General features: G+C 36.7%; 2 protein-coding genes across 3 annotated transcripts in view; one reads left to right on the top strand and one right to left on the bottom strand.

Annotated features, from left to right (window-relative positions):
• The window catches only part of greb1l (GREB1 like retinoic acid receptor coactivator), a 60,616-nt gene extending 49,101 nt beyond the window's left edge, over nucleotides 1–11,515 (bottom strand). Inside the window, exon 1 of the mRNA XM_044133969.1 lies at nucleotides 11,399–11,515. The gene's annotated coding sequence lies outside the window, so the exon portion shown is untranslated. The remainder of the gene's footprint in view (nucleotides 1–11,398) is intronic.
• A 1,427-nt stretch (nucleotides 11,516–12,942) lies between these two features.
• The window catches only part of rock1 (Rho-associated, coiled-coil containing protein kinase 1), a 34,688-nt gene continuing 33,633 nt past the window's right edge, over nucleotides 12,943–13,997 (top strand). The window contains exons 1-2 of one of the 2 annotated variants that reach the window (XM_044134343.1): nucleotides 12,943–13,580; nucleotides 13,702–13,814. In XM_044134343.1, the coding sequence (XP_043990278.1) occupies nucleotides 13,722–13,814 (93 nt within the window). In that variant the 5' untranslated portion in view covers nucleotides 12,943–13,580; nucleotides 13,702–13,721. Of the gene's footprint in view, nucleotides 13,815–13,997 lie in introns of both variants that reach the window. The other variant, XM_044134344.1, reaches the window with a different exon arrangement.

The following is a 13,997-nucleotide window of genomic DNA, read 5'->3' as shown; positions in this document are numbered from 1 at the left end:
GACATTCCAATAAAAGAAAATGATGTGAACCAGTTTAAGTGGTCCTTAAACAAATGATAAGTTTTGTCATTGCTCTGAAATCTTACAGGGGTTACTTGATCTTGCCTGGTTAAGGCTGTAATGATATTCTGTTGATATGTTTAGAACTTCTTCAATAACCAACACCATCATTTCCAATAACAAGCTTGTGATGGTTTTTAAGGAGTTTATTAGTTTTGTCCTCAATGAGATGTTTCCCTATATGCATTCATTTTACCTTGTGCCTTTCTGAGCCTTCCAGGGCCTGCAGCCAAGAAGTATCTACATTGCATGATGCTGCCCCCTCCATGCTTCACAGTGGGGATGGTGTATTTGCGGTGATAAGCAGTGTTTTGTATCCGCCTGATGACAAATCTATCCTTATTGCCCAAAAGCTCCACTTTGGTCTCATCAGATAGAATATCTTTCTTCCACCTGACCATAATATTAGTCTTCTTCAACAGTAGCTTTCTCAACAATAATTTGCTGTAAAACTGTGATAAAAACCATTTATATGCAGAGTTTGTCCATCTCAGCTACTGAAGCTTGTAAATATTTCAACTTTTTGTATGTTTCCACTGATATTTTGCCATTTCTCAGCGCTGATGAGCTCCAGGTTTTTGAGGTTTGAGTGAGTCTCTGTCATCATCCAAGTTTTCAGCTCCCTCCACAGATTTAGGAATCAGATTTACTACTTCCAGTCAGAAGGAACATGTTGTCAAACTTAGAGGATTAGGTTAAACTTAGATTTACTGAAGGCATTGATAAATTTAGGCTTAACTATATTTACTACCTTTCATTGCATTTTTTTTTTTTGAGAGCTTAGAGAAATTCAATCAGTCATATTCTTTAAAGTATGTAAAATTAAAATGGCATGTAACTATCTTAATAATATAATATAACTATACTATTAAGTTATAATATAATATTATAACTTAATAGTATTATATTAACTTATAATATGTTATATAATATAACTTATATTATATAAGTAATATAATAACTTATATAATATTATAACTTAATGTATGGTAATATAAAGCTTAAAATGTTTTGACAGAAATTCAATGAGTAGATTGAGGCAAAACCTTTTGTAACATCTAAAAATAATACTTCTTTTCATCAAAGTAAACTGTGAATATATCTCATGTGAGCAGAAATTTTCCATTGGTGCAGATTTGGACCGATGACAGAATTTGTGTCACCCTGACCCACAGATATCCGTGTGGAAATGCTAAATCAGGAAGAGGGAACTCAACTTTCCACTTTCTGTATTTAATTGACAAAATTTTAAGTCACATATTGACTGGATGGTTGTCCTTTTTACACAAACATATTAAAGCTTGAGCACCCCTTTAATCATTACTCTGAATTTAATTCAAAACAGACAGTTAAGTGAATGTTTAGAGGCTAAACACATCCAGCAACCTTGAGAAATCTGATTCACTACAATCAAAAAGATGATCATCAGTGCGTAAAGAAAATTGCATGAAGAGAAAACGAAGACCCAACAATGAAATTTAACCTAAAAATAACCCCCCAGGCTTCTCCCCAGACAATTGCGGTTCAATCCTCTCCATGACACAGTACACACTGTTCTCTTTTAGAAGAACAAGAAAGGTGCAGGAAGAAATTTTTGGCTGCAGACTGTGTTCCTGCAGAGTTGGCACCTGTGAGCAGGGGTACACCCAGTGAGAACACAGTGTTCCATAACAGCGCAGTGCAAGGGGGGATTCTCAGACAGATGCTTTCCAGGTTTCAATGGCAAGAATGAGGCTGTGTTATTTATAAGTGCTCTCTGTGAAGCATCGTGAACACTTTGCTCTTCGTGAGCTCATACTGGTGTAATGGAGCCCACAAAAATCTAAAAAAGTAGATTTAAAAAAAGAGGACCACTGTAGATATGAACCCAGGCTTCATGCCTCAGAGTATCTGTAAAGTCATTTCTGTGTCAAAGAGTTCAAATCAGCAAACGGAAGAGACATTCCTCTTCAAACTTGACATCTCGACATTTGTCTGGAAATGCATACATGCCCTTGCACCTAATGCTGTTTCCTGACAAACAATTCATGCGCACAGTAGTTCGTTCCATTTCTGCCAAATAGTTTATTTTTGCTTTGCTCTTCAGATAAGTAGTGCAGAAACAAAGGGTGGAAATAAAACTCCTTTGACTATGTAAGCTTTGCATTTAGAGCCACACGTTGAGACAAGCAAGTAGAGCAAGAGCAGACTGGGTTCACTTCACTGAGTCAGTCAGTGATCCAGCGGTGACAGATAATAGCTTGAACTGCAAGTCAGAATCTCAGATAAGAGGACAGGAGGAAGTGCAATCTACTGGGGTCGTGTTCCAACCATACATAAATCCACCCAGACACACACACACACACACATCTATTATCTCACACAATTTTTATCCGAAGCCTAGCAACAAAGACCAGAATATTCAGGCCTGTCTGTTTGGTTGTTCTTCTACTCTGTATGTCCTACCTTCCTGACAGTCAGCTTTCATCAATCACTAAAAAGCCACACTCCCGAAGTCTGTGAAACAGGTTATACACAAGTAACACTTTCAAATAATGTCAATGTAAGATAGACACTGTTAAATGCATTTCTTGGACCTTTCATATGAACAGTTCAAACAAAATATTTACATAGCCTGTATAAAATAACATAGTCATATTTAATAAATTTTAATAAATGCTTTATGATGAGACTTGTCGGATTAAAAGTACCTTTGGAAATTAACAACCTTTACGCAGGAATTAAACCTACTTCACATTAAGGACACATCTCTGCATTAAAATGTATAATGTGTACAATCTGTATAAGTTCCTATAGTCATTAATTATTTTGTAAGACACTGCATGTGCCAATACATGTAATCTTTATCCATATTACTATGCAAAATGTCTTGACTACCTTTTAAGATGTGGAATAAGAAGTCAAATGCTTCAAATAGTAATGAGTTTTTTCAGTAATGCTCAATAGTGATCCATCCATCCATCCATCCATTCATTCATTTTCTAACACGCTTGTCCCTTGTGGGGTCAGCAGGGGTGCTGGTGCTTATCTCCAGCTAACGTTCCGGGAGAGAGGTGGGGTTCAATAGTGATTAAAAATAAATTATTTGACATGCAGGAAAAACAAAGTTTAGTAACTCTTAGAAAAATAATTATTTGAGTATTATTGCAGAACACAAGGTGAAAACTACCAAAGAAGAGTATGTTTGCATTTAAACATGAAAAATAAAGGATATTTAAACAGAATAAAAGACTTCCTGCAGGTGAAACGAAGACATACAGTAACAGCTGATGGTAGAGGGCAGCGAGGAGGAAGGCCCACCCCCCACCAAAGGGATCAATGCACATAAATGGAAAGGGTCACAGACCTTTGACATCTCCTTTAAGCGGGGGGAGGGACACAGGCTTTTGTCACATTGGTTTTAATGATCCAATTGTCAAGTGTGTCATACAACTTTATATGTCCCCGACAGTTTGATTCACATTTCACCCCACTACATGTCCATTTAGTAATTATATCACAGTCATAGTTTTAAATATATAGGATAAAAATACAAAATATTCCTCCATATTTCATATCATTTCTGTGCAGCTGCCTTGTTTAGCTTTTCATCACTCCCACATCTGTTTATCCGTTTTCACCCTTCTCTTCCCCACCTAAGCCTCCCTTTAGCTGAACTCCAGCCCTTATCTGTGCTTTTACTCCCTTGGAATATTTGATGTATTTCTTAGCACAGATTTAAACACTTAGTTGGGCAGGATATGCTTACATTTTATTCATGCTTCCACTGAACTCATATCAACAACGGGATTTGGTCCATCCATAAATGAGTGTTTCCAGATGCACACTCTGGGAGACTAAACTGTTCAAACTACCGCTTCTGACTAACAGAGAGTGATTTACAGGCACTGAAGGTTTTCTTTCATTGATTTGGACCCAGACATTTACAGTGAACACAATGTTCCTGGCTTATTATAAAAGGCTTAATGTTTACAAGAATGCATGTGGAACACATTTAGCTCTGCAAATCAGAGTAGAAAGGCTCTTTTCATTTTAGTGTTTGGTTAAATATCAACTGATCTAGAACTACCTAAATGAGTTCATTGGATATCCATTCCAGTCTACCTCACACTAAAAATTGTTACCATAAAAGTATAGAAGGATACTGAAATTTGTAAAGGGGCGATTTGTTTTTATTGCAAGCTGTGTGCAAAATTTTTAACAGATGCAACTTTATTTATTAGCATGCCTGGATTTTGAATATCACTTGAAGACTCCTAAAAGCGTCTCGATTTCTATCGGAAGAGATAGTTTGGATCCAAGAATTATTTTACATCCAAACTGAACATGTTTTGTTGCAAGTTATAAAGACACAGTAGAATTTGCCAGTTTTTTTTCAAGCTCGCTACTATCAGTCAGGCCACTGACAATGTATTTCTATTTAATTTATGCAGATAAACTCTACAGAATCATGTGTGAAATCTGGCTGGACGTCTGAGTGTTTCCAGCTGTCGTTGGTGCAAATTCAGTCCGTTGTCATTAATAACACTTAATACCTAAAACTGGACACAACCATTAAGATGAAATCACAAAATGTTAAAACCAAACAAGCAGTTTGTGAAGTACGTACTCTGTGGTTGATGACCTGCAAAAACTTTAACTTTCGCCATGTTTTGAAGTTGTATATATTGAATTCAAAGCTACTCAGAGTTTTTTTAATATTCTGCATCAGGATTTTGACATGTGAATGTATCCTTCTTGTATTTCTGGGACATTGGAAGATATGCCATTTCAGTACAAGTAAAACATATCAAAAAACTGATGTTAAATTTAGAAGCTACAAGTCTCATCCGCAAAATAAAGGAATTGCAAATGTACAAAATACAGAATGGACAAAATGATCAGCTCTAACTAGCTCCATCATATTTTTCCCACAACGTAACGTCATTTCATTGAGATGTTGGAAAAAGTCTCTTGTGTTTAGTAAATCATGGAATAAAGCAGCCTCTACTTGTTGCTGTTCACTGCTATTCAGTGAGTTAAGCTCAGTCGCTGTGCTGCAGTGCTAAGATTATTTTACTAAAGTTAGGCTTCTAAACAATTAGTTTATTACAAGAAAGACACATTTGACTGCTTGGAAGTATTTCTGATGGCACATAAAAATAGACTCCTAAGAGTCTATTTTTATGAATCCTCAAAATACTGTGAGGATTCTTCCATTTTTAGTTTATTTACTTAATAAAAGTTTCTGACACACTAATACATTTGGTGTAAAGTTGCAACTGTTTTGCAATATTTGTTTAGGAAATTGTTTGCAAATATGGGTGAACAGCTTGCTTATGCATGTTTAAATCACTAGCTGTATGATCCAATACCAATAAGCTTAAGAATCTACCACTCTTCTGAAAGCTGGGGCGCTTCACTTTAGGAAAACTACCAAAGACCTGGATTGATTGGTAACATTCTTGTAATTAGTCATATTTTTCAGTTTGAAAACTGCTTGTTTGATTTATTGGCTTTAAGTTGTTCTCTAGTTTGGTTTACTGTTGTTTGAGAGTATTGTCTACTATTTTTGTTATGTAACCTTGGCCTTTGTGCATATATTCCCCTGTGTGTTCATTGTTAGGTTAGGTCAGCTGAGTTTGACCTCTCTTCCCCCACCCCCTCGAGTCTTTTGTAAGTTTTTGAACATTTTGCTTTTCCGTGGATTTTTTAAAATTTGTTATGATAAAATTAGAGAGAAAATGTTTTCTATACATTTCTTCATGTTTCACACTGCTTTATGTAAATAAATAAACAAAATAGATTATCAGATTCCATTTATTCAAGGCAAAAGCCAGCCAAGCCACTGTAGCCTCCCTTGTTAAATTAATAAATAATCTCAGCCACAAAATCTGAGGGAAACAGGAAGAGATCTTAAAAAGCAACACAACAAGCTACAGTTTAAAGAAATTGAACAACAGATCAGAAATTAAGTAACTAGCATCTAACAGTCTGGGAAGGGTTATAAAGCCATTTCTAAGGTTTTAGGACAGTCACAGTGACAGTCATTATCCTCAAATGGAGGAAACCTGGGACAGTTCTGAACCTTCCTAGAGATACAAAAATTTGAAGACATGGGTGCATCATCTGGAGGTAACACAAAAACCTCTAGAACATTCAAAGCAACACAGACCTCACTTGACTCAGTTAATGTAAATGTTCATAAATCAACTTTATGAAAGAGACTGGGAAAAAAATATCATTCTTTGGATAGTTTCATGGCCAAAAGCACTGATGACAAGCATAGCACAAGGAACCATCTGTTAAAAAACATTCTGCTGATCTAAAGACATTTTGCTGACAAAAGAAAGTATGATGTTCATTTGAAAAAGAGAGTCATACTGGCTTTCAAGGGGATGTTTTGCTACATTAGTATGTGCAGTTCTGTACATAATGATAATGACAGTTCATTATACTGTGCAACTCTAAATAAACCTAATTTAACTGAAAAGATTGAGAGATAATGTGTTTTTTCATTAAGAATTCTTTAAATTCTTCTGGGCATGAAGTTGTTTAATTTTGGCCAACAGTTATGAAACAGCATCTGAATAAACTGTATGTGGAGTTCAATATTGTTCTCAGAGGATTTTGACACAGTTTAGCTGTCTTCACTTTATATCTTGAAATGAGGCTTAGACATAAGGTAATATAATGTTAGATATTCAATTATCCAAATAGTGATATTTAACCTTAATGCAATTCATAAATACTTTAACTGCAATAACGTGCTATGCTTTATGTACTAGCATAATCCATTTTCAATATTTTCTGCAGATATTGCTGATTTCTTCTGATATCTGAAAAATACCTCATCCAGCACTGACGTTTGAAAAGTTATTTTCAGACCACAGGTTTGTGGCAACAGCAGTGAAAAAAGCAAAATCCCAAAAACACCATTTTAACTCCAGGTGTCGCAATTTCATAAATTACACCTATTTTAAGGACAACACCTGCTTTTTATGTTTTGTCAGAAATGCAAGAAACAAAAAGCACTGACCTCCCTCTCTCTAGCTGGGATTTTATACCCTCTGCCATCTGCACTCGTGACCAGAAAAGACCATAATTAAAGACAGGTATTTAAAAGAAACAACTCCCTGTACTGCTGTGCAATCCCTGTGGTTCTTTTGTAACTTAAATATTGCAATTTGTCTACATAGGTGTTTGAAAACAAAGGTTCTGCTTAAGAGATCAACATGTAAAACTGACATGTTGCTGGAGTTGGCTGGAAAAAACCCATGTAAACAGAAACATAAACCTTTGTTAAAGACAGCAAAGCAAATCAAAAGGTTTCTTACAGTACTGAGCAGATTTAAAAAGGAGTTTTCACACTTGGGTGTGCCTTAATAAATTACTTTTTTTTATGAGCAAGCTTTTTTTTTCAGCATTTTTCTCTAAAAAAGAAAAGTGAAACAAGCAGCAAAATCACAGTCCTTATAAAAGGTAAAATGTATTTGGAGAGAATGAGAGAAAATAAATCAATCTGTTACCGTGGTGACAACTGTCTGATGCACAAATGGATGTGAAATAGTATCCATTGTTAAGCTTTTTCAGAAGAGAAATGACACATGACATTTTTGGGACACGTTTTCTGCTTCACAGGTCATGAACAAAAAACAAGTCAGGTCAAAACTACATAAAGCAAGTAAAGTTGATGGAGTATTGTCACAATATGGTTACAAAAAAGTTTTCGAAGTAAACTTTGAAAACAGAATAAGTATTAATAACTGTTTTTTCATGGAAATTTGGGAATCATGTCATTTTCTTAAATATGGAAACCAATAACATATATGACTTAAGCGATATAATGACCAGAATTTCAACTACACAATGCATCATTTTCATCATTTGCCAGGAGCATCATTATTGTTTTTCCATTTTGAAAAAGCTTTAACACAGCAATCCAGCACCAGAGCTGCTGATTTTAAACGCTCCAACAAAGAAACACAGGGACAGAGACGTCAAGGCTTTTCTAAGAGAGAAAACCTGTCCACTTGCAAGAGTGGTGTCACGGGGCCTTACTTATCTCCTCCCAGATTAAGTCCCAATTGTTGGTCAGGAACAAAGGCAGTCAGTGAGGAAACCAGCCCCCCAAGGGCCAGATGGTCAGCGTCCAGAGCCCCCTCACCACCTGACTCCTCCAGCCCTCGCTCTCTGTGACAGGGCTGCACGTGCTTTCATTGAGACCGGCCACCCAGCTAATTCACAATGCTCACCAAAAACCAATAACACCTGCGTGATTCAGGGAAAATAAAGAATTCTTGCATTTTTATTGATAAACACTGAGGTGTAGAATGCCACAAAATAAATCTAAATTTTATATGACATTGAATCTTAGTCATTAAATTGCTTATTTACCTAAATATCTTACCTAGACCTTTTGATTAGAATTTAACTTGAACTGTTTGTTCAGCAATTAGCTTTTATTATTTCTCGAGTGGTCTCCAGGTGTTGGTTGTATCCTACATAAATTAATCAAATAATTAAAAGTTAAGTGTAATGTTTTATAATTATTATGTTCTAACTAAATTAACTACTTTGTTTTGCTAGCATGTCCTGGAATTGAAACTATAGTTTAGTATAGTTTCAGTAGACTATTAGCTATTCTCATCTATTGTGCAGAGACCAGCTATGCATACCAGTAAAGCTAATATGTTCATATCATTTGTACTACAGATTAATATGTTAACTTAGAAAAAGTTTTAAATGATCATAACACATTTTAGGCATACATACATTATTAGAAGAACATGTTACAGTTTTTCTCAATAGCTTTAGCATGTATGTCAGATCAGAACTGAAATTCTCAAAACTGCTTGTTCAACCATAAAATCATTGTCATTTGTTTCTCATTTCTTTGAGCATGTTTCCTACATTTTCAAATATATTATATGAACAGCCTCAGCTTCCACAATATTTCAGCATAAATTTGTCATAGTCTCAAAATAAAAAATGTTTGAACAAGTTGTAATATGTGAAGTGTGTTACTGTGCATTTTAATACTTTTTTCCAGATTTATCCTGAATTGATAAATTGCCCCAGATGAATCCTGACTTTTTCTGACAAAGGCAAATGTGTGAAGCATTAGATCAAACAACGATCAGCCTGTATTCTGAAATAGCTCAAAGGTTCATGAACCATCAATGGGAAAGTATATAGTGTACAGAGGCAGAGTACAACACGAGAAGAACAAAGATTTGGATGGGGTCAACAGCCAGAGAGAAGTAGAGGAGTGAGAATATGGGCAGAAGGAGTTAGGAGGCAAAACAGAGGAAGAATAGGTGGAGGACATATAAATGGTAAATGGACTGAACTTATATAGCACTTTTCCAGTCATTTTGACCACTCAAAGCGCTTTACACTAGGAGTCACATTCACCCATTCGCACTCACAAACACACACCCATTCGTAGATCAGTAGGCAATTTGGGGTCTGCCTTGCCCAGAGGCACATCAACAGGAGGAAACTGGAATCGAACCTACAACCTTCCGATTGCAAGATGACTACTCTACCATAGAGCCACAGTCGCCCACATATGCCAGTATGCCAGTTTACATTGTTCCAATATCATTAGGCAATAGTTTGTGACCTACAACCTCTTCATTCCTTAGCCACTTTCAGAACTTTTTCTTTGTACAGAGATTGAAAGTGCATGATTGCCAGTCACATACACAGATGACCTTTCTGGTTGCCCTGTGTGATAACTTTGCAACAGATACCCGCAGAGGCTAGATAAGACACTTTAATGAATTGTTTCCACAAGATCGCAAGTGAAGATATTTGTTGTAATGTAGAAAAGAAATTGTGGCGCAACACAAGTCAGGAGTTGTAGGAAGACTGCACTGTAATTCTAACAGCAGTGCAAACATTTTTGCTAAAGCTGCAGTATGTAACTTTCATAAAAATACTTTTTTTTACATATTTGTTGAGAGTGTCACTATGTCCTGAAAGTATAACATGACAGTGATTTGTGAAAAAAAATTAGCTTGTGTGCCTTCTTCCTGTGGTTCTACTCTCATCTGCATAAATGTACCCCTCCCTGTCAGAAACAACCAATCAGAGCCATGAGGAAGGTCTTAGCACTGTCAATCATCCTTGTGTGGTGTTTCTCAATGTGTTAATGGTGGAGGAACAACTTACTATTACAGAAAAACTGCTTGTCCTCCGTGGCCATGCTAAATAGCCTGTGCATTCATGACATGCTCTTCTGTGCAGCAGCCTAGCAAAGAGGAAGGGTTTGAGCAGTGCTTACACTGGGATGATTGACAATGCTAAACCCCCCCCTCCTGGCTCTGATTGGTTGTTTCTCACCAAGTAAAATAAGTGTACTGAATATACAGAATTGAAGAAATTAACTGATGTGTCTTGCCGCTGTGATCATTCTATTTGAGCAATATTTAATGTCCTATGTAAATGTATGGAAATGATTGCACCAGTTTCTTTGGTTTAACTCTAACAGCTTGTTTTACAAGAGCTTGTGAAGATACATAAACTGATTTAGTAGGGTTTTATCAGTCTCCATAAGAAATGGCTCCATGTGGAGTAACAAAGAGATGCAGTTCTCATAAACATAAATTAAGATAACCATTTATGTATGATAACATGTTGGAAATAAAAGCTAATAAACCAAATCTATGGAGAGAAACAAAATATAGATGAGTTAGAGTTTTCCCAAGAGTGACAAAGCTCTAAAGACATCTTCTCTGAACCGTCATTTGATAGGATTTTATCTGTGTCTGTTTCAACACAAGCCTTAGGCAACTGCTGCTTTCTGCAGACAAGCACTGAAATTAGTGCTTTGGCTCCAGACCTCATATACTTGACAAGACTTCATCAACAATGAGTAGACACAGACAAAATCAATACCCTCACAAGATAAATACATTTCCTCCAGCACTAAAATTGTCGTTGCACATGAAAACGAACATTGGCAACTTAAAACGCTTTAGGTTGCCAGGAGTCGGTTACATACACAGACTTACAGTCTGACCTAACCACGGCAATAGGCGAGGCTTCCTAAACAAATGAAGAAAAACTGGTTTTTCAAAGCGAAATTGGTGCATCAGAAAGAGCAAGAAAAAAGTTTTCTTATACTTTTAAACAGATTGTGCGCGATAACCTAGTTGTTTTTATTAAGCTTTTGCAGTCCCTCTTCTCTGTGCAATCATTTAACATTTTCCGACAAAATCTACAGATGGAAGAAACTTTGACATACTGCTTGTGCGCGACCACCGTCCTGACAGCGTCACTGTCATGCAAACGTGAAATGTACGTGACATTTATCATACTTTTAGAGCAAAACACCCAAGTGAAATCTTACCTTGCGGATACTGGAAGCTGTTACGCGGCCATGTCCGTGGAAGGTCGAGTCGGTGAGCGTGAAGTTGCGCCCCTGACTCAAAACGCTACCATCACCATCGATGCTGCCCCGGACACAGCTGATCTGCGCACAGTCAGCTACCGGCTGACGTCAGGACTGTACTGTAAGCGCGGTCTGGGTCAGTTCAGCGGAAATTCCGCTCAGTTTGCTGCGAAAATTAGGGACACAAAAACCAAATCGCAGGCACAAACACAGAAAGAGATAATTACTTGTATATATTTTGTTCTTTAAAGAAATAATAAAAACAACGACTAAAAACATATATTACGGCTATACAACAATGCAATCTTATACAATACGTATGAGTTTGCTGCCAGTAAACCTAAAAAAATCCAAAGAGCCTAATATTTCCATTACTACTACTACTACTGCTACTACTACTACTAGTAATAATAATAATAATAATAATAATAATAATAATAATAATAATAATAATAATAATTCTTATTGTTCTTATTATTATTCTTATTATAAATATTATTGAGCGAATAATAATAATGACTTTATTATTATTATGCTCTCAATAATTTATTTATTTGACCTGAACAAATAAATAAATTATTGATTATTCATTTGACCGATTTATTTTAGATATGACCAGCCAATTTCACTTTTGACTGATTCTATTTTTTCCCCTAAAGCTAATACATATCGAAGGAGAAACATACATTTGTTTTAGAGATATTAGATGCTAAGAAAAAAAAATAAAGGAGTAACAATGTCATCTTCCAGTTTATGCATCAACATGTCCCTAGCCTACATGTCTTGTTTATTTGTCTGAAAAAATGCATCAAATATTTCTGTCCCCGAAAAGCTAAAATCATGAACCTGATTCAAATTCCTTTTTTTTTAAAGCGAGGTTATGGCATAACTTGTAAAACACCGCCATCTACTGACCATCATTAACAATGTTAATATTTGGCATTTGAATATTTTTTGTTTGTTTTGTTTTTACACATTGCAAATATCTCATTGGATGGGGAATTCTGTGATGCATGAAACAAACAAGGGGCTAGTTACTAATTTTTTTTTTTAAAATCTGTCATGTGAAATCAAGCTATTCATTAAATTGCGGTGAGCAATAGTCTCTGATTGAGGGGATATTATCACTGACCCCACAAAAACTATAGTCAAGAAAAATATTATTTTTATCTAACAAAAACAATAACATTATCATTTTAGGATAACGTGAGCAAAAGTGATGATATGCTGGAAAGTGTCCTTAATGTTTTGGGCTGTGCTGTTCCACCGTTCACCAGAAAACCATATATGGTTTAAATTACCGAAACAAACAGGAAATGAAAGAATAGGAAATCTGAACCAGAAGAAGAGGTAAAAGCTATTGGTATATTAAAAATTACGTAAACGTGTTTGATCATGTCCACTTTTTACTAAATTAAATTTTAAATCGTACATTGAAACATTTGAGACTGCAACGTGTTGCATCTGCGAGTTCTTTCAGTGAGCCTCGGTTCATGCGCATGCGCGCTGTGCTTGACATTTTGAAGCTGCTCCTCCGGGGTGTTTGAACAGGAAGGCGGACATGTTGGCCGAGCTGTGTGAGAAAATTGTGCACAGTATGCGATTGTTTTCCGAAAACTAAAACACATATTACGTGATTCCTATTTATATTTAGTGTGAGAGCTCTTGCAGTTCGGACGGGGGAAACAGCCGCCACTCATTGACAGCTGAGAGGACCTAGCGGAAGGACTGCCGTTGAAAACGTTATATCGACTCCGTGTTTAAACTTCGAAATTTGGAAGAAGCAGAAGTTTTTCCACCACCACTTCTACTTTTGAGCTGTCAGATTGTGGCTTTCTGCGGGGACCTGGTACAGCTATGGGAGCACGCCTGTATTTGTCTTCTCTCTAACTATTTTTGAACATTGCATTTACTTATAATTGCCTTTTGTTTGGAACGTTTTAAGCCCTTATCCTCAGCGGCATCCTACGGAGGTTGTCTAATCTGTTGCCGCATTTATCTTTGCCACTGAAGTTGTTTGCCACTTGTACTGAGGGGGGGGGGACACCTTCCCCGACTTGGAAAATGTGGAGTGGTAGGTGCCACCTTAACGCCTTGATTGTCTGTGGAAGCTGTGGGACAACGATGCATTTTCTTTGAGGTGCGGTGAAAGGGACGAAGAAAGGGACGTTTGGCTGGCTAGCTACCACTGGCTAACGCTAGCTAGCTAGCCAGCTTTCTTGCCTCGCCAGTGAGCTGTTTTGTTCATAACCCACCCTCAGGACTGTACTTGACAGCAAAGATGAGCGCAGGAGACGCCATGGAGGCTCGGTTTGAGAAAATCGATGCCATGTTACAAGACCCCAAGTCGGAAATAAACACGGATTGTCTACTGGTAAGTTTGTAGCTTGTTAGCTAGCCCTGTTAGCTACCGCTCTTCGGGGTCAGTCTACTCCTTGGAGCAGAAATTCTTTCCGAGACCGACAGATTGTCTCAGTTGTCACTCTACAAAATGCTTATATTAATGTCTATATTGTTCACAGGCTAGATCGAGTTCAGACATCTACACGTGATTTTG

The sequence above is a fragment of the Gambusia affinis genome, linkage group LG12, assembly GCF_019740435.1.
Source record: "Gambusia affinis linkage group LG12, SWU_Gaff_1.0, whole genome shotgun sequence".
NCBI lineage: Eukaryota > Metazoa > Chordata > Actinopteri > Cyprinodontiformes > Poeciliidae > Gambusia > Gambusia affinis.
The sequence above is the reverse complement of the archived record's forward strand: the minus strand, read 5'-3'. Positions and strand labels throughout refer to the sequence as shown.